Source organism: Sylvia atricapilla, chromosome 7 (assembly GCF_009819655.1).
Source record: "Sylvia atricapilla isolate bSylAtr1 chromosome 7, bSylAtr1.pri, whole genome shotgun sequence".
NCBI classification, from domain to species: domain Eukaryota; kingdom Metazoa; phylum Chordata; class Aves; order Passeriformes; family Sylviidae; genus Sylvia; species Sylvia atricapilla.
Window position 1 is genome coordinate 10,986,589 of NC_089146.1, and position 20,602 is coordinate 11,007,190.

At 42.4% G+C, this 20,602-nt stretch overlaps 1 protein-coding gene across 1 annotated transcript in view; it reads right to left on the reverse strand.

The window, feature by feature from the left end:
• The window catches only part of SATB2 (SATB homeobox 2), a 128,833-nt gene that overhangs the window by 38,913 nt on the left and 69,318 nt on the right, over positions 1-20,602 (reverse strand). Inside the window, exons 7-8 of the mRNA XM_066322584.1 lie at positions 13,618-14,090; positions 1,245-1,457 (exon numbers count right to left, since the gene is read on the reverse strand). Coding sequence (XP_066178681.1) covers positions 1,245-1,457; positions 13,618-14,090 — 686 coding nt within the window. The remainder of the gene's footprint in view (positions 1-1,244; positions 1,458-13,617; positions 14,091-20,602) is intronic.

Genomic DNA, 20,602 nt, shown 5'->3' on the forward strand with positions numbered 1-20,602 from the left:
AAAATCCCTATATATTTTTATTTTCTCTTAAAGGTAACTAAAAAAGATAAGGAGCATACAATGAGTTTTCCATGTAATGAAAATTCAGTGTCAAATTTGGGTTGGCAGGTAAGATTGCTTTCAGTGAAAACAGTTTTTTACATCATCTGTTCAGTTAAGTGCACCTACATGTCTGGGTTAAATTGAACAACATCAACAATTTCTACAAAACCAACCTATCTTCCCTAAGGATGGTCAGTTTGAGTGTAAAACTTAATTCCCCCCAGCACTGCTTGCTTGCTTGCTTACTTTTAGCAGCTGTGACTACAAAATTCAATGAGAACTGATCATTGATATTATTAGAAGGGTTACACAGGCCCATTTACTAAAGATCAGTAAAGTGTTAGAAGTGACATATCATGTCTGTACTGTTAGAAAGTCCAGACTCAAGTCAGGCAGATGTCATGACAGGAGTTCATCAGCAGCCCTGTGCAAGCACCCTCACTTTGCAGGATACACATGTGGGACTGCATCAGCCTGGTACAAGGGGGGATGACTATTACAGTGGAGTTTGGGGATGCTCTTTCTTAGTGCAAAGGAACAACCTACCCAGGGAAGGGTGGGCAGCAACAGCACATTAATAAACACATGCAGTTAAGTCAATGAGATAACAACTGCTTGGGAGGTCTAAGCATAATGTTCCCTCCCAGCACGCTGTCCGTCTCCATTCTCTGTACCTCAAACATTTACTTGTAAAAGACTCTAACTCAAGGACTGTGCTTTCCTATGCAGAATATGGAGCACAGTATTTTCTAACAACATCTACCTAATGCACTATCAACCTCTGTTCACTAGACACTTTTTATGGCAACATATTTGAACCAAAAGCCCAGAAATTTCCTGTGTTCTGAAGAAGGTAATGGACACAGGTAAAAAGCTACATGCACTGTCTTTCCATTGTATCTTCTATAATAGCCATGTAATGGGCATGTATCAACAAGCTGTATGTAATGCCCACATAAACTCTTTCAGGCACTGATGTTACATATTCTTCTGCATTTATGGCATTGATTAAAGACAGAATGATCATCACAGTCTCTTGCTGACATCCACTAAATGTCTCTTAACAGCCACTCAAAAACCTTACAAAAGATTTTCCACAACTCATCTGGGCAAGGGGAGCAACAGACAGGGGAAGGGTGAGAAGAAACTCCTTTCCTGGAATTATCCAGACAACGAATGGGTAGCAGGGGATTGCATCTTACCTGGGGTGTTCTGGAGGAGCTTGGGCTGCTGGCAGCTGAAGACACCATGCTCACGTTAGGGTTCATACTTCTCTCTCTCTCATCCTGATAAATACGATCCCGCTCCGAGTCAGGCAAGTTGAGGAAATTCTGCATTGCCCGTAAGTTTACCAGCAGGGACTGGGAAGCTGTCCTAGGGTCCTCTTCTTTACGCAGGATCTCTGACAACAAACCCTGGTTTAAAAAAAAAAAAAAAAAAAAAAAGCCAGTCATGCGTTGATGGGTTTCTTTGGTTTTTAAAAATTTGTTTAGTGTAACCAGCTGGGTTGCAATACTGAGAATCTACATCAGAATCTCATGGGCTCTCCCTGAGGGGATATTTTGTAGGAAAATGTTTGTCTTCTGGGGGCTGGGGTTTATTTTGGGACTGTCCTATTCTGGCACAGTAATAAGCTTCTGAGTATGGAGATGCTGGATAGGAAGGTAGGTGCACTGGTTAGAAGAAATTGCAGTTATCACCAGGTGCTTGCTGCAAATATTTTAGGAGCTGTTAGATCTCTCTCTCTCTTTCTCTTTTTACTTGAATCTAGGAACACTTGGCAATCCTGTTCATCTTTGACAAATCTGCCAAGGTTGGTAAATTTAGTTTCGACATTTAAACAGTGCAGGAGGTTTATAAAGAAAAATGTTTGGCTGGGTTTTGATGTTACAGTCCGCTCATTTCAGTTTGGACAGTTATTTCTGAAAGGAGAAAAATGAAGCAATAATAAAACCTTAGAATCTAGCTTTAGGGATTTAACCCACTCTTTCATGCCTCATTTTAAAATACCACAGGCTTCACATTGCAACTGTGAATGAACACCATATTAATCCAGTTTTTGCAAAAGCCATTACACAGCATTTCCAAAAAATAAAGAGTAAAAAAAAAATAAAAGAATTGGAGAGATGAAAATGTCATTAAGAGAGGCTTAAATCTAATGATGGGATTAAATTTACGCTTAAGAGTATGCACTCACACTCAATAGTTCCACAGATTATCTAAAAGTTAAAGGCACAGCACACAAGTCTGGATGAGGGCCTAAAGGAACTACCAAGGACATGGCATGTGCCACCAGCTTCCCCAGGTCCCCTCTCATATCAGACACTTCACAACCTGGGACTTCATTCCAAATAGCAGCAAGAGCAAATTCCTGAACTCTACCTGGTTTAATCTACTGGTGCGCAAGGAAGCAGAGAAGGAGCATTTTTGCCCATCAAGACTACTTCTATCTTAATGTAACCTATCATTATGATATCAAAACGATATCTTACATTAACATGCAATTCTATGTGCTCATTATTTCAAAAGGCTATTCTGCAATATGCTTCCCTGAGCCATCTGACACCGCTGCCGCTTCCCTCCTGTGACAACCGGAGGCTGTCTGCACCGCTGCTCCCAGGAATGGAGCAGCCCTGGGAAATCCCAGTTGGAGCTGGGACGGCTCACCTTGGCCTGCTCTGGGAGAGGAGCAGTTCAGCAGGAACGTGCACAGGGACCCTGCAGCCCCTGACACAGCCCCGCTGTGGCTGTTGGCACGAGTGTTTTGCAGTTACTTCACAGCCAGGATCCAGGCAAGCTGCTTCCCAAGGACAGGCAAGGCTCACTCCTTTCTTGTCACAAATATGCTACTAGAAAGCAACCCCCTACCCCAAGCCCTGTATTATTTAGTTCTCATTTATTTTCTTCCATATCAGACAGCCTCCTTCAAAAAGCCTTGCTAAAAACACTGTCAACTACAGTTGGCCAATTAAGCAAATGCCAACGTTTTTAGTACATACTGACCCTATTTACCAGTCTTCCTGACAAAACTGACCAACAAATGACTTACCTGTATCTACATTTAGCTGCTAAAATACACATGTGAAACCTCTACTTCAGCAAAGTTCATACCACAAGTGCTCTAAGCAAGCTCCACACACAGCCTGAGGGCAGGCTCCCTCTTTTCAGTTCCTCATCTACATAATCAAGCTGAGAAACTCCCAATTACATTTTTCTGCAGTGATCGATGTGGGCACCAGAAGGACTGGAGCTGGGAATGGAATCATGGTTAGCACCACTCAGAAGTGGGATGCCAGGGAGAAGCTGGCTGGCAAAAAAGGTCTGCTCTCTGGGAAAAACATTTGAAAAAGCTGCAATGCTGGGCTGCCCTCCGGTATTTTGTGTGACCTGAACACAACTGCATGCTCATACCTGCCTTCTTCTTCAGGGTTTGCCATCTCTCAGAGAAACTAAGGACATTTTGAAAAGCTTTCTGAAGTCTGACAGGCTCATAGGCTGGGGGAGATTAACCAAAAAAGGACATACAGGGGCTTGAAGCCACAACCTGCAAGATTCCAAGACCAATGCAAGCCCTTATTAAAATTTTCCCCTCAAGTCAGTGAAAAATTCTTCAAATGCAGTAAATAAAGGAAATATTGGTTTCACCAATTCTCTAAATTTCTAATTTCCTGTGTCTTTGAAAGGATATAAATGTAAAACTTCTTTTTTAAAGAAAAACTCCACTTCAAAAATTAATGAGTTTAGTATGAAAGAAAAGGACCTGAAAGCTACTGGAGCTGACTCTAAGACAGTTTTTTCTCCCTCCCATTTTAGCCTCAGTAAATTTATGGTCCAATTTCAAAAATGGAGAGCAGAAACATATGTGAAAGCATGCCAGCAATTACTTTCCTGTGCAGCCATTGACTCTGTATGTAAATCAGACTCACAGGTACGAGTGGCTTGGTCGGGGCACTGAGAGGTATCTCACTGCCTGACATACCAACCCTTGTGCTCGAAGGCTCTGATTTATCACCAGAAACACCTTGGCATGTGGTAGATTTGGTGCCTGTGCTCCTGCCTCCATGAGGGTCTCATCCTGGCCTGCTACAGGGACACAGGAGTATTTCACAGCACCACTGTTCCCTCAGCCTCTCCTCCTGGGGCTGACACCTGCTCCAGGGGGGAATTGCTGCTTCCCCAACAGCCCGACACAGCAGCCGCTGGCAGGGACGAGCCCTGCCCCTCATGCCCTGCTCCAGGCCCACAGGTAGGAATTCTGGCTGCCAAGAGGGTTTTTCTGCAGCTCCTCTAAGTGATTTGGCAGCTTAGGAACCATGTAAACAGCAGGAGAGCTAATAAGAAAACTGACTCATGAGGGACAAATCTCGTGTCCTCCTGCAATTGGAGATAAACAACAATGCTGGTAAACAGCAGCAGATAGCTGACTGATAGGGGAGGACAATAAAACAAAGTGTCTTGAGAGCAGTAACGTTTACAATAATATAATTCTGAGCTACTGAAGTATACGCAAACTAACCAGTGAGCAACATTATAAAAAATAAAGTGATATTAAATAATCCGTTCAGCCTTTTTGTCACCTGCAACAAATTAGGCTTTCAATATGCAAAACATCTTCCTTCCAGAAAAACAAATGATCATGATTTCATTTAATTGTAATTTAATGAGGCATAATGTATTTTTTAAAGTGATATACACCAGGTGTGTGGTGAGGAAACTGGCCCAGCCAGACAAACCCTACTGTTTCTATTTTTGAGAAAACCCTAAAGGCAGCCAGAGACTGTTTTCATTTCTGCAAATTATGTTTCTGCTGGAGGGGGTAAGGGAGGGAAACCCACAGCATTCATAGATTTCTTATAAAATTCCACTGGCTAAATTAGCTCATTCCGACTTACTTACACCTCACGTATTAAAAAATAAAAATAAAAAATCGGCAGTTTGCAGAGTAACCAATTCTGAAAACGTAAAAGATCATCTTCAGGGACTAGAAAGTCTCAGTATGGCTTTAAATAGCCAAACAGATCTTCTACATAGAACACAGCTCCCAGGATACATTTTAGGACATGTAGCTCGATAATATCTTTGCTTTTCCACTCCTCTGCATCATTTTTAAACCGGCTGCTGAAGAGGCAACTGATGAAGTTTAATGTTCACACAGGCTGTGCTTGCGAACGAGGGGTGTGATCACCCTGAGACAAGGGCTCTGCACAGCCTGGTTTACCCTTGGAACTTGCACTATTTTTAAAATTACACACTGGATCCGTAACTGACTTTAAGAAAATAATACCTGTGGTGGAGAAAAAAGCACATGTCCAATCAAAACAAAAAAGTCACTGAATCTATTTAAGGCAGAAGTAATTTTGACCGTGTTTTTTTAAACTAGCTGAAATGCATTCCCTTCAGGCCAGCAAAGTCACTGTCACAGGGGTTTGCTTTGTATTTATTCTATGAAACTCCATTTGTGAGCACCTTTTACTTTTATTAACTACAGGATTTCCAGGACAAATAACCCAAACCTCACAGGCACTTAATCTTTTTTTAAGCAACTTCTTACAACGCAGAGCAAATGTTATTCCAACTGACTCTGACATCCAGTGGACCAACTGAGCAGCCTTCGAGGCAAACACAGGCTTGACCAAGCACACAGAAGGTGAGCAAAGCCTCTGTGCCCTCTTCCCAAAGGGCTGCTGCTCAGGCCTGGAAAGGGTGTCATGACATCCCAGTGGGACAGCAGACTGCACTACCAGCGACCAAAGGCAGGACAATTTTGCAACTGGAACTTTTGAAAAGCAATCTGGATGGGGGCGAGGCAGTGCTGCTGGAGTGCAGCCCAGGCACTCGTGTCCTGGGGACAGAGGACAGCGAGGGCCATCAGGCAGCAGGAGACTCCCAAGCACTGGATGGGGCCTCACACACATCAGGTTCGATGACTTGGATAGAAGTCACACTCTCCCTCTCACAGACCCAAGTCATTTGACTACAAAACCAGGAACTAATGTTAAAGAGGTTCAGAATAGGGTCTGGACAATCAAAACACTGGCCAAGACAAAAAATTTAAATAAACCCAACTAATGTGCTAAACCTCAGTTTATATGTTCTGTATAAGGAAATTATATATATGACGGACTGAAAAAGCATAAACACTTTTTCAGACTTTCAGTCTATTTGTGCCTCTCCATACTTCAGTATGGCCAAAAGCAACAGAGAAAATGCTGAAATACTAGAAAAATATTGCTTCTGCAGTGTTTAAAGTTCCAAGTACTTTTAAGCCCTGCACTTGTACTGACAAGTCTCAATAGAAAAGCTATTCTGCTTTCCATCAGGGATAGATGTGACCCTGAGCAGGATGAGAAAATGTAGAGCTTTATTCAATTTCAACATCTGGATCTTACAGGTCAGTGATGTCAACCTGTCCCCTCTCAGCACACAAGGCCTGTTTCCAGCACGAAGGGCAGTACCCCGGGAACCCCTGGTTAGCTACGTGTTTCTACTGAATAATAATTGTACCTTCAGTCTACAACAACAAACTTGATTTTGCCAGGCTAAAATGATTTACAGGTTTTTTTAATATTTACAGTTGTCCACCATTTGCAGTTACAAGCCGGAGGCAGCAGGTCAGTCCAGGAGCTCTGCAGCAGAAGCATTGACTTTTCACAACCCTTCATGGAATAAAGCATTTCCACCCACTGTGTTTTTCTCATGTAAAAGCAGGATTTTACCACAACATCTCCCAGCCTACCTGCACTGACTCCACGTCTCACCATCAGTATTGTCTTCTAGGCTGAACAAGATACATTCAACAATTCTGAAATAATTCTCTTTGCCTCTAATCCACAGCACTCACCAAGAACCCCTACATGAAGTACTTGTGGGCTTCTTGGGACTCAAGCTCATTTTCAAACGCTCACTGCTTTGTTTCCATTCCCTCGCATCTCTTCCTAATTCCAGCTAGGATATGAAGCAGAAGTGCTGGAAGTCTATCAGAAATGCTTATCCTGGCAATGTGTCCAGTCCAATTTTGCTGAACAAAATTGCTTTAGATAATCAGTGGAAAATTTTGAGTGGTTAGCCAAACCAAGCACCTTCATATCCATTCTGTCACAGTTTCCATCAAGCAAAAGTGTTTTTGTACCCTGTTCCCTGACCAGCTCTTCTTTCTCAATAGTCAAAATGTGTGGTGCTACATTTGCATCAGTTTTACAAACCTCAGAACTTGAAGGACTCTGACTGAGGCTAACTCTCTGTGAATGGGAGAGCAACAGTCTCCCAGTACACTTCAGTGTACTCATCACAGTCCTTTATTTAGAAGAAATCTTCTAATCTCCAGATTCAGTGCCTACAGCCAGAGTATGAGCCTTGTCCTTAAACTCATTTAACTAATGCTAAAATACATATATCTCAGGAGAGAGCTGCTTAGGCACAAAGCATTTAGAGGCTGATTTGAATAAAACTTATACAGGGTGCAACAATGACAATTTGATTTTTATTATTAAAAATGAAGTGTTTAAATCCTCAAAGAAAACGGCTTTATTGCATTAGTTTAATAAAGCCTCTTTTTTATTATGGTATCTGTTTTTATGAGGGAAGACAGGATGTGCATGCGGATCTGAATGTGGATGCATGTGGAAAAGGAGGCAGAGAAAGACCGACCACCTGCAGCCACCAAGTGCCACCGTTTATATGACATGTGTGTCAGACCTTTATCCTGATACATGCTGGAAAATGAGCAAAGACACACAGCTTGTGCACACTGCAGATCTGTGCTTTTGCTTCCAAGGCTCAGGACTCCTGTGCATCAGCTGAGCAGGCAGCAGCCACCTCCTACAAGCACACATTCTGAAAGCCTGACTCACATGCTACTTAAGATCTTTTCATTCAGCCTATTGAATACAATTAAGCTAATTGAAACTGAAATTCTGGGCAGTGCAAAACCCACTATTGGAACAAATATCCCATGTACTAAAAATCTGCAATTTATTAAAGTAAGCACTTCCCTTACAGACTGCCTTCTTTCCTGTGAGTGTAACAGAATGCTGCTTGTGCCACATTACACCCAAGAATAAAACAAACAGGCAGCATGAAAGGGTTTCGTGCTATAAGAGAGAGTTTTCTATGAGGATAAAAACCAACCAAATATTTCCCCCAAAAAGCCAAACTAGAAGCTTTGCTAATTGAAAGTCTGTGCACAATGGGACAGACACCATAGCGATAAATGCAGCATGACTGTCTCACTAGATACCAGGCAGAGAATTAAAGCTCCTTGTATTCCTCTAATTTGAGTTAAAGGGAAAATTATTTGCAAAAGGAATTCTGTCCAGGATTTGGCTCACAAGCAAATAGAGGTGGAAGAGTCAGTTATTTCAACAAACCATATTTCAGATCTTAATGCCTCATAGAGGACTCTTTTCTGAACCCACTTCCATTTAGAGTAATTATGCCAAAGAAAGCAGAATTAAAACAAGGAGTCACAATCCACAGCCCTACATCCTTAGCTAACCATGCTCCTGCTGTCAGAGGCCCCAAACCCTCTACAGGTGACCAGTGGCACCTTTGTATGCCAACAAATGTTATTTCCCTCTTCCTCACTGCAGAACCTTTGACTCGCCTGCAGCTGCACCAGAAGGTGGGACAACACCCAGCATCAATCCTATGTTCCCCTATGCCTCAACCCACACCTGCAGCCAAGGTGTGACCAAATCTCTTGAACAAGGAGGATCAGTGTAGCTTATTTCATCGTAAACTTCACAGCATCTGAAGCTGGTGGAGTTTCCTCCTCCTCAGGCTGTTAGTTCCTTTAATCCAAAGAGACGTGGTTGGCACCAGCTACCCAGGCAGGAGCTGAGCTGGGTGTGTGCTGCTTTCCCATCTGCAGGCTGGGAAGCCAGTGCTCCCACATGGAGCTACTCAGGGCAGGAAGGAGGGAGCTGTGCTCCTTGGGAAGAAAGTTACAAGCAGCCTGAACATGCTGGTGTTTTTATCCAGCTCTCTTTGTATCTGGCCCCACAACGACTTCATCAAAAAAGCCTCAGGTTCAAGCGTATTTCCAGTTTAGGAGGCTGTTCAGTTAAAAAGCACTGGCCACTCGCCCAAACATTTTACTAGTTCTGGCTATTATGTCACAACACTGGCAAAAAAAATATGCTGGAAAAAAGAGAAAGATACAAACTGAAACTCCTTCAGTTTTACAGGCTTTGCAGTCCACTGATCACAGAGCAGTAGTTCACTGATCAAGTGATTTAAATTATCTGGACTCTTACAAAGAGCCCAATAAACTTCCTGACTACAACTCCATGAGCCTGCAGCAAAGAGGAATGCTGAGCAAATGAGAAGAATAATATGTTCATTTTCTTTATGTAGAACAGTATTCAAATAACTATTTTCTAGTTTGTATTTGGAAGAGTGAGATCACTTCAGCCCCTCCAGATTTGCTGAAAAGCTTTCCAGCAAAGCACAAGGTAAAGGTAAATCCCAGAGAGCATTTTCATGCATTTCCTTTAAAATAGTCCTCTTAGTCCTACTTTTTCCTGTAAACAACATCACATGCCAATTTATCAAAACATTACAACCTGCAATAAGCAAGCTCTGGTTATTACAACCTTTTAGTTGCAATCTAAATGCTATATTAGGAAACAATAAACTGCTGGATGGTACAAGGACTCTGCCCTGAGGATGGGCCAAACTCCATATGTGTGTTCTCCTCCAGGAAGAAGTCCATAGCCTTGGCCATCAGGCCCCTTGTTCCGCTTCCATTTCAGAGTATCTCCACTGGCCACATGGTGCTCATGCTTTCAGGGGCTGCTCATCAACCAGAAGTTATCCTGACGTAAAGACAATGCAGGCTCAGCCAGGCAGGCATTTTTTGAGAACTCCAGCTTGCACTGGAGCAGTACTGCACTGTACTGACCACCTTTTGATTCACTGCACTGTTTGAGACCAAGGAGAGACATCAGCTCCCTGTGTGCACTACAACCTCCTCACCCTCTACAGTCTGTGTACTGCAGGCACTTCTTTCACTCACGAGCTTTGACTCCTTTTAAAAATGTGCACAGGGCAATTCCAAGTGTGAGGTACACCTGCTCTGACAGCTGTACTTCTCCTATAGATTTGCAGTATTAATCAGAATTTTCCTTGGTTTTTTCCTCATAATTGAATGATTTAATACAATCAAAAAGTGCCAAAGTCTTACAGAAATCAAACCTTTCACTAATGACTGTTTTAATAAACTTCAGCCTACAGCTTGGCTTCATGTTGACACGCTTTACAAAGATGCCTTCCATTTTAAAGGTTATCAGGTATGACTACCTAACTCTCAGGTGTCTCATGGGCCTCACAGAGCTGTCTGCCTTCAATTCAAACCCACTCACTCCTGCATGCAGTTTTTAAGGTCCAGATAAGGATATCCAGCTTTCCACTAGAGAGCTGTTAGCTCATAGCAGCGGTCTGAGCAGAAGAACAAACTACTTCAGTAAACAACACGTTCTTCTGACTTAGGGGCAAGAGGGAGTCAAGGCCAAGGACCCGGCCAAAAAAACCCTGGGCACAAACAATGAAATTACACAAGCAAGGAACTGAACCTCCTGCCCCAATAATACTGCTAACTGCCTTGGCCACCGCAAGCTCTCTCCATGCCACAAGAGCAAGGAAGGCTACACAGAGCCCAGTAGGATGTCATTCCAGCAGGCACCATTCTTACCATTGCTGAGCAGATTGTAGGCAACACCATCTTAGACAAACACCGTAGTGTGCACCACCATTTTAAATATTTTGAAGGTGTAAGAATTTCTTAATTACTGAAAAGTAATAATAATTATATTGTCTTCGTAGGTGTACTTCTACCTATCCCATGCAGTGAATAAACAGGTATTTAGATTCCACAGTAGTATGAATTAAAATTACGACACTAAGTCTGTAAATATAAAAAGCAGAGGTTAGCCCAAGACAGTTATTAAAAGTCAAGCTTTGAGGGTTCTTTGAGGGTTCTTCATTCAGATTTTCAGATGAACAGGAAAACGTTCACTTTGGAACTTTCTGTTTGAAAGAAACCCTCCTCATGGCTAACTCAGCCTGGGCCAGTCCTTGCCAAACAGCCTGGGCAGCTCTCCTGTGCATACAGCAGCCTGATGTCCAGTCTCCACTTCAGTGGGAGCACTGTGCTCCAGGAAATGTACAGAACTTGCCACAGAGCCTGGAGTGCTTTGTTTTCATGTGTGCAGACAACATGGCCACAGGTATAAGCAAATATTATTGTCTTCAGTTACACATTTCCAACTTCAAGAGGAAGATCTGGATGCTTCACAAACCATACAATTTCATCTCTCCTTCTTCTGACCCTCCTCACGTTCTCCCTCCCACACACACATGCACACATACAAGTGTCAGCCACTTGTTCCGATGGATTTAGCCTAGTTTGGATCAAAGCTTCCTCTACTTCATTTAACAGATTTGCTCAGATGGAAGGTCTCAGGGGAGAAATAATGTTAGTAAGAAGGGGCTTTTCAGCATTGAGTATGTAGGTCATTGGACTTTAAAATAAATTAGAGAATAGTTTATCTATTAAAGAAGCCTCACAGTACATATTTCATGAAGTTATAGTTAATTATAGGCTAATGTGCACTACAGAGCTACCACGAAGAAAGATTAAGCAGTGGCCCATAATGCAGTGATTAATACCATTATTAGCTGGCTGGCACACAGCATCTATTATTTGGTACCATCAGGAAAAAAACAGACCTGCAGTTTCCAGTGCTGGCACTTCTGTGAAATGCAACAAACCCAAACCTTTCCAGAGAGAAACACATACCTCTCTGTACCTCAGAGCAGCAGGGGGGATGCAAGAAGGTGAGAGCAGACTTGAATTTCACTCCAAGTGCCTTTTACCAAGCTTGCTTCTCCACCACGGATGTTTGGGAACATCCCACACGAAAGTGGGATACTGTGCAGTGCAATACTGACTGCCCGTGCCCCTCTTAATACCCTGAACAGTGCCTGATGTGAGGGGAGCTTGATTTGAGCTGGAATTAACAGCTGAGGACAAGGAAACATAAGTGTGTATCCACACTCTTGCTACAGTGATGGCTCCTGGGGACATGACACCCTGTATGTGAGACCACTGGTCTTCTGTATCAGGGCGCTGTTGACGAGTAAAACGATGTTGTGAGATAAGCACATCTTTTCTGGATGCTGTAAGAATTGCCTGCTCTGGCATCAGTATGTACATCGTATTACTTATGACAGAGGGCTAAGAAGGAGGTTATACCTCTATTGTTGAAGAATAAGCCTTTGACTTAATAGCAGACTTGGGCATTACCAGCCCAGGTCTCCCACTGTGGCTAAAGGAGGGCTTCATGTTCACTGACAGTGACAAAACCCTCACTGGCAATGTTACTGCCGACCACTCGCTCCAGTTCAGAATATGTCATTCTGTCAATACCATCCACCTTGATTATACCAGGCTTTATATACAACGGGTTATGATCCCAGAGGGATGAAAAGCTTTTCCAAATTAAAAGCAGCATTTTAAAGAGGAAATACTCATACATTCCTATGTAGTTTTCATTTGATATCCTCAAGGCTAACCCCAGAACTCAAGTGGTTTTTTCTGAGTGCAGCCATCTTATGAATTTAATGGAAGAAGGGAAGTAATAAAATGTGCTCCATACTTTAATTAGTTCCCTCATAACATGGCATTTCCAAAATGGCAGTGCCAAAGAAAATCATTAATCTAGGAGAACAGACGAAGGCACTGTACAGGGCAAGGGACAGACCTCCTAGAGATATACATTCCCTCTTTTCTTTCCTTGCTGGTAAATCTTACCTCAATGAACAACTCCAGCTACACAAAAAGAATTTGTACCAATATTAAATATTAAGCCACTTTCTATTTCTTAGGCCTTGCTACAGAGGATCACAATTGAGAGATCACACGCTGTATCCTGCAGGATAAATGTAAATGGCCCGTCTTTCCGTGCACACATTCACCCTGGGTACTCCAGGTGCCATGCTTAAGCTGATACTATCATGCAATTATTTCTAGATCTGTATTTCACTAAATGAGTGAGCAAATCTGTGTCAGATGTATGGAAGCAAACAACCTGCTACAAAAGGCAGACACTTTTCCCAGCACACCTGCCTTACACATTTCTTGTGGGAGCAGCCTCTGGCACTAGTTGTGACATCAGCTGTACCACAGGAAAAAAACTGAAGAAGTGTCAGAAGGAAGCCCAAAAACACCTCTGACTCTCAGTCTCTTATTACCTCTTCCTGGCAATCAGGCAGGGGCAAATGTGGAAGTTTATAACCACAAAGAGGAGCTCAGAGAAAAACTCCCATGAGCAGAATGACTACTACAGAACAAAGCTCTCCAGCAGTAATGGTAATGGTGCAGGAGTGACCAACTGCAAACAAACAGCTGTTCCAGAAAGAAACAGCCTTGTTCAAAATTGACAGAGACTGGAGAAAAGACTGAGCATGGTTTGACCTCTTTCTATGGCACACCCCCTGCCCTGATGTGCAAAAACCATACAGTCCCACAAGAGCCACAACTTTGCCCCTTCTTGGTTATAGAATAGAAATTGATACCTGTGTGCGGTTGAATGCTACTCTTGCAAAGACAGCTTGAGACACACTGGCTCTCTTCAGCTCATCTCTGACTTGCTGGTAAATATCTGGAGAGACTTCCACCGATGAATTTGATGGCTCTGGTTTGACAGCTCTAGGGATGGGTGGATGATTCAAGAACTGCTGGTTGATAGCCTGTGGGTGCTGGTGAGCCAACAGTCGGCTGACAGCAATCTGCTGGTTTATCAGATGGGCCATGGCTATCTGCTGCCTCACCAGTTGTGGACTGAGCTGAGGAGACAGGAGCCCAGGGTTTATCATTGTTTGCATCGTTGGCACTTGGTTTCGGATTGGAGTACTGTGGTGAATTTGGCCATGAGGAGACTGTTCATTAGATTTTCCCAAAGTTGCCAGCTGGTTGATATTTGGTAAGTGCATGGGACGTTGACCAAGAACACAATAGTCTGAAAGGTTTTCTCTTTCCACTCTTTCCACTGTTAAAAGAGAAAAATTAGCTTGCTGTCATTTCAGTTTCCACTTAGGGCAAGGATTATATTGCACGTGACTGCACACAACAGCACCTGCTTTACCTGTAAGTTCTACACTTGCATAGAGGTATCATAGAAACATAAGCAAAAGCAACACAAAAGCAACAAGAATAATCGACATGCTTCTGGACTTCCCAGGCTTCATCCACAGCTCATGAAGACTCCTTATAAACCAACAGCAGGTATCCTCTCCAGCCTCTTTTCCTAAAGAAACAAGCTTGGACACTTCCGTTTACACTGTTACTAACATTTGAATCTGTCATAGCAAATTGATTTATCTTTAAATGTGGTCAGTGTTTCAGAATCACTGGCATATAGGTAAAGGAAAGAAACTCAAACTGGTATCCACTCACACAAACCAAACAGAAACAAGGCCATTCCCTGCACAGCTCATGGCACTGCTTCTCATTACAAACTTGGCAACTATTACCTTTTCCACATAAACTCTACCTTGCACGGTGTGTGGATAAAGCTATCTGGTACCATCAGCTCACCCAGGTGCACCGCAGTAGACTCACGTTGGTTGTGTGAAAGCACATTACAAAACACTGACAATCTCACATGAGAAAAGTTTAAAGCAATGGTTCCTATAGCCAAAGCCTCCTTGCCATGAGTCTGTGCAGAAACTTTAAGCACTTCTGCACAAATGCCCACTTGAAAGTGCCTTCAATCTCTTCAAAAAAACTTTGCTTAGCATAACAGTGATCTCTAAGTGACATCACGTTACAAAAAATTAAACAGTACACACTAAATGCACATACTGTAGTTTTATATACTGATGTGCACTGTCCCTGTTAAGTATCTTAAGTCAGCAACATCTCAGTACCTTTTCAAGTAACTGCAAAACTAAATGGATATATTACAGAATTAAATTTTCTCTAAAACTACCATTTGAAATAGGAAATGAAGTTTAGCAAGGGCATAAATGTAACTCCTACCTAGACAATTTTAAGCAATCAAAAGTCATTTTACAGTAGGTCGCAGATTCCATAAGCCTCCCTATGTGCAATTGAATAGGCATTTTTATACTGATCTGATATAAAAGTGCTTAGAAACATGTATCATAGAAAACCACTACCTCATCCCTGTACTGGTCCCTGCAAACAACAAGATGGGATTTATTTCAGAAAGGTCATAATACTATTATAACTTGTCTAATGATTAACAGTTTATGAGATTTTGAACTCTTTTTAAAAACCTGATCTATATAAAGCTTTGAAGCTTTACACAGTTAATACCCAGAATGGCAGCTAACTGGTGACTTGCTCTGTTTTCTCCTAAATAGAAAGACAGCTCTTTCCACCTTCCAGAGTTAATCTAAGACAGAGAGGGAGTCATGCCCTGAACACATACAAACACACAGTAACTATCTTTAGAACTGTCACTCCAGAACATCACAAATACCGAATTTTACAATTGGTGAATTAATACCCAGGATTTCCTAGTAAGAAATTTTAACTCACTCTTCCCGTTCTTTAAAAGGAAAATCCCCTAACATCTTTAGCCTTCTATTAAATAATGGCTTAAAAATTCAAAATAAAAATTAATTTCTAAGAAAACTATGAATTCTACTTTTCCACAAAACCTAATGTTTCAACACAACTGAATTACTAAGTAAGTGTTTACTTGTATTTAAACTATGAAAGGCAATGCAAAATGTCTGATACACAAATATTATTGTCAGCAAATGACCATTTTGCTGTGTTACTCGCAGGCTGTCAGATACATAATGCAGTATTTCATCTTGCTGAAAATACTGAAAGTCCCTATTCAAAAGCTGCTTCTCATTCTGTCAGTAGGCCTCCCTGAAATGAGGTACAGAAAGCTCTATACCCCTTCAGGAACAGACATGAAATCAATGTGAAATATGCAGTAGGAGTAGTGCTAATTCCAGGGATGGACCCGTCACCGATACAGAGGTGTGGGCAGGGGAGTGAGGAGGGGCTGCTTTGTCACAGCCTCCGACCGTGTTGTGCAACACGTACGATTCAGAGCCAACATGGCCATACCATCACCTCCTCAGCCTCTCTGAACTAAGCCTGCACCTGAGTAATGCCATCAGATACACAGCTGCTAGCCAAATGCAATTATTCCAAATGTACAATAGCTACTTGGCAGGTGTAAGTAGAATAAAGCTGGTGTTCAGTGTAATGAAATACTTGGAGCATCCTGCTACATCACTGACAGCCCTAAAAATCGAGAGTCCTTCCGCCTGGAGTTTCAGAAGAGCTGAAAAAGTTCTGAACTATTTGTAGTTTGAGGAGCACACAGAGAATAAGTCACTGAAACCAACAAATTATTACTTGTTAGAACATAAAAACAGTAACCAAGTGTTTTTGAAAACTTGGTGAGAAATAAATATAAATAACATTCACTTTCTGGGCTGAACCACATTTGCCAAGTTTCCACCCACTCTTGACTTCAATGCCAAGTTATAAACCCCTATAAAAATAAAGTTTAAGATGAAAAGGCTGCCAGGCTGTTAATCTCTGCAGTGCTACTTGGAATTACACAGAAACATCACCTGACTTGCTTCCATAGGTATATTTTTCCCTTATTATCAGTTTCCATTTTTGATCACATTAGACTATACAGTCATGCATGTACTCCCTATAAACAAACCAGATTCTAGTCACTTTGACCACTTTAGTAATAAAAGGTTACCATTAGCAGTTACACTGGATGGAAAAAATGTGCATTACTCAGCTCCTCAAGACTCTTTCCTTCTCTAACACATTGCCCATATCTGATCCCCTGTTGTTCTTTGGTAACTATGGATCGGTTACCAAATCTGCAGGGCTGAACAGGAGCAAGACTGAGACAGCCTGGAGATGGAGACTGGCACTGTCCTGAGAGATAGAGCATTGCTGGCAAGCTGGCCTAAGAAAAAAGGGATACAGGAGCCATAAAACTGTGCCACCAGCATTCTGCCTCAGATCTTCCTGAGACGGGGTTTTACCTTTGCACCCTCCGTTTTCCATGTTCATATGTGATTACAGCCTTTCCCTTGTTTGCTATTGTTCTACTCAAACTGGGGATACATTTGGAGCTCTTGAAGTCTTGGACTGATTGGAATACAAAGCTGTACGTATTGGAATATAAATATCTGAGGACAGAGCAGCAGGACCTTACACTGGGAAGGAAGGGGTTCCATGGATATGTGCTATCTATATTCAAGTACTGCTGATAAACTACTTCTGCTAGCGATGCCTGTGGTAGTTAAATAAAAGCTGGTTCAGGAGGCTGTTACCTACCTCCATCTGTGGTGTGACCACAGCAAAAGACATCACAGTGTTTTCATTTTATCTCCGCATCGCTCACTTGGTATACAATTCTGCAGTTCTTTGCTTGAAGAGCTCATTTAAACCAAATACAACACTGTCAGATTGCAGAGCCACCCACCCTTCTGAAGCCAATCACTAGGTAGGCAGAGACTTGTGTCTGGACAACAGATACTGTACAAAGCTCAGCAATTAGCCCTGAGAGCACTCTAGAATAGCATCTGCCCTTCATTTTTCTATACCTCCCTACAACATGCCACTACCTCTACAAGAGTCAGAAACCAGCATAATCCCCAGAATGGGAGCAGCAAATTATTGTATTTGAATATTCCGTTCTCATCCTATAATGATTACCATGTGTGTCAATGTATTTCAACTCCATAGTGAGTTAAAACTTCCTGGATACAGCACAAAAGGAATTCAGTGCACCCTTCCCCTGTGTGATGCTCTTAACCTCTAGCCCAATCTTCCTTGCACAGTCAAGCAGCTGACGCAGACCACAGCACAATAGCTTGGGGTGGTCTGCATGCAACTTTCCATTTAAAATAAAACCAGCTCAAAAGATTTAAAGTAAGATTTATTTCTCCACCTTCCCTTCCCCTCACACTTTATTTGCACTGAGTTGTTAATAGGAACATTCTGACAAACAGCCCATGGGCCATTTAGGGCTTATGCGTGGCACTGAATTGACTGACAGCACTGGAAACCAAATTCCTGTGCACAATAAGGGATGCAGAAGGGAGAGCAAGAGTGTAACGCGTCTCCCAGCACTGCACCGCAAGCGGGGACACGGAGGACCGCCAGCATCCATGACCCAGCGTGTCCGGAACTTTTCAGTCCCACAGGCACACAGGCACTTTGCCCCAGAGTAAGAAGAAGCTGGTAAAGAAACGTTTTGTAATAAGTTACTAGCCGGCAGAATTGCCATGCTTCAATTGTGACAGGATGTCACCACCCAGGGCTGTTCTCCAGTGCTTCAGTTTGCTTCTTTGTTTTATTTATTATTTAAAACCTGCTGATCATAAAAGCCATTTCTAGCAGTGGTCATGGCCAAGCTGGGAGAGCTCTGTGAACTCTGGTATACCCTGCACTAAGCTTGAGACAGAAGGGTTCCCACAGTTTCTCCTGGCTTAGCACCATCCTGCTCACTGGAGCAAGACTTGAACTTTGGAGCCGTGCTTGGGGCACAAAGCACAGCACCAGCTCTACCTTGGAGAGACAGGGCTGCTGCTGCAGTACACCCAGAGGGTGCCCTCTTGCTTATGCCACATAATTATGAACTACCACTTTGTAAATAACAGAACCCCTCCAGAGCACAGGAGGTGCTTTTAAAGCAGTAATTCCATATCTTTTTATCTGTAATTGGGATAATTACTTATTTCTTTTAATCACAGCCCACTTAACCACTTCAGTGCAAAGGGCTGGTCTGAGGAGTCTCATTTTCATTCAGCATCTAATCTTTTATTTACCCATAGTCATTCACTGGCTTCAGTGCCTGATCTCTGCCTAGGTCACTTGTCCCTGCACTCAGAACTGAAGGAAAAGCAGGTTGACCAGAGAGGTAGATGGGACATGAAGCTGTAATTTTGAAAACCTTTTCCTTCCCCTACTCCTGGCAGGACAGCACAGAACCTCAAAATAGCTATAGAGCACATACAGAAATTGTTTGGCTGCCAGCTGTGGGTAGCAAAGGCCTTTATCCAAGCCTAATGGAAAACAGACAGGAAAGGCCATTGTCTGTTCTTTGTTGAGTTGCAAACCATTCAGTTCCCACCAAAGAACAAATCACTATTTTTTTTAACTTAGAATCAGCGTTAAAAGTGAGCCTTTAACCACCAATCACCAATCTGAGGTAAACTGAGCTGAGTGTACTAACATTGCTGAGTCTCTTTGTGCAGCTGACCTTCTCACCCCTGATCCTCAAGACTAGCTCTAAGTCATCCCTTGGAACACAGGGATGCTAACACGTCTTCTGCCAGCTCTGCTTAAGCACATATTCTTCACACGGGCTGCCCCTAGACTGCACTGCTTCCAAAGATCCTTGTCAGAAGACAAGCATCATCATCTTATTTTTAGATTTAACTCTGTGTTTGTGTATAGGTTGAAGAGGCACACAGAAGTATGAACTCAAGTTCTTCATGATCATGTTTTACATAGTTTGTCAAAATGCCAGCTCCATCTGGCAGGGAAGACCATTACACTGAAGGTACTCTAGTGACCACCTGCTCGAACCCAGGTATACCAGTCAGGTGAAATGGAAAAGGAGAAGCAGCAGAATCATTCGTTAGAACTGTATGACAAAAACACAGCTAGTACCGGTTTAGATGGACTGATATTATCATCTGATATAAAAATATCTCCCTTCCTGTCAAACTACTGTAATAGTAGACCCAAGCTTTTGTGGGCATCCTGAAAGGAAGGTACAAACCTCCTAGATGACCCAGTCAATTGTGCAATCCCTCTGGGAGATACATGTGTGTCTTTCTGATTCGTAACATCAGAGATGGTGAAGGGAGTGAGACAGGACACAAACGTCATAAAGTCAAAGGTACAAACTCTTCAGATATTTCAAGTAAACAGAATGACATTCTACTCCTGGAGATACATATTCTATGAAATCCATGGGATCAGAGAGACACTTTGCAGCTTTTCACATAGGAAAGTTTATGCCTGTACCTAAGCTTCAAGTTATCCTCCTGTTTCAAACTAATCTCCACTAACACTTACTTTGTAAAAATAGCTTTTCTTCTGAGCTAACACTTCGCTGTTTTGCAGTACACTAATATTTTTTAAAATATGGAAGAAAAATAATTTTGAGATTCTGAAGGTTAAAACAAAAACGCTTTTTAGAAAATGGAGATGATCATTCTTCACTAGGAATTCAAAAGGGCAGAAGTCCCAGCTGCAGCACACAACTGGTTGTCACTGAGAAAAGTAAAGTACTGGAACAGGAAACATTTGAAAAAAAAAAGTTCAGCGACATCATTTGAGCAAGACAGGGGACAAGTGGCTAGACAGCTTCTCCACAGAAGGCTTTCCAGTCTTTATGGTATAGCCCCTGTTGCTAAAGCAGCACTGGCTGCTGCTCCACCACACACAGGCACAGGAGATGCCACTCAGCAAATCTCACATATCCTTTACCACAGCACAAGCACTGTGAGCAGTAAGAGCCACTGC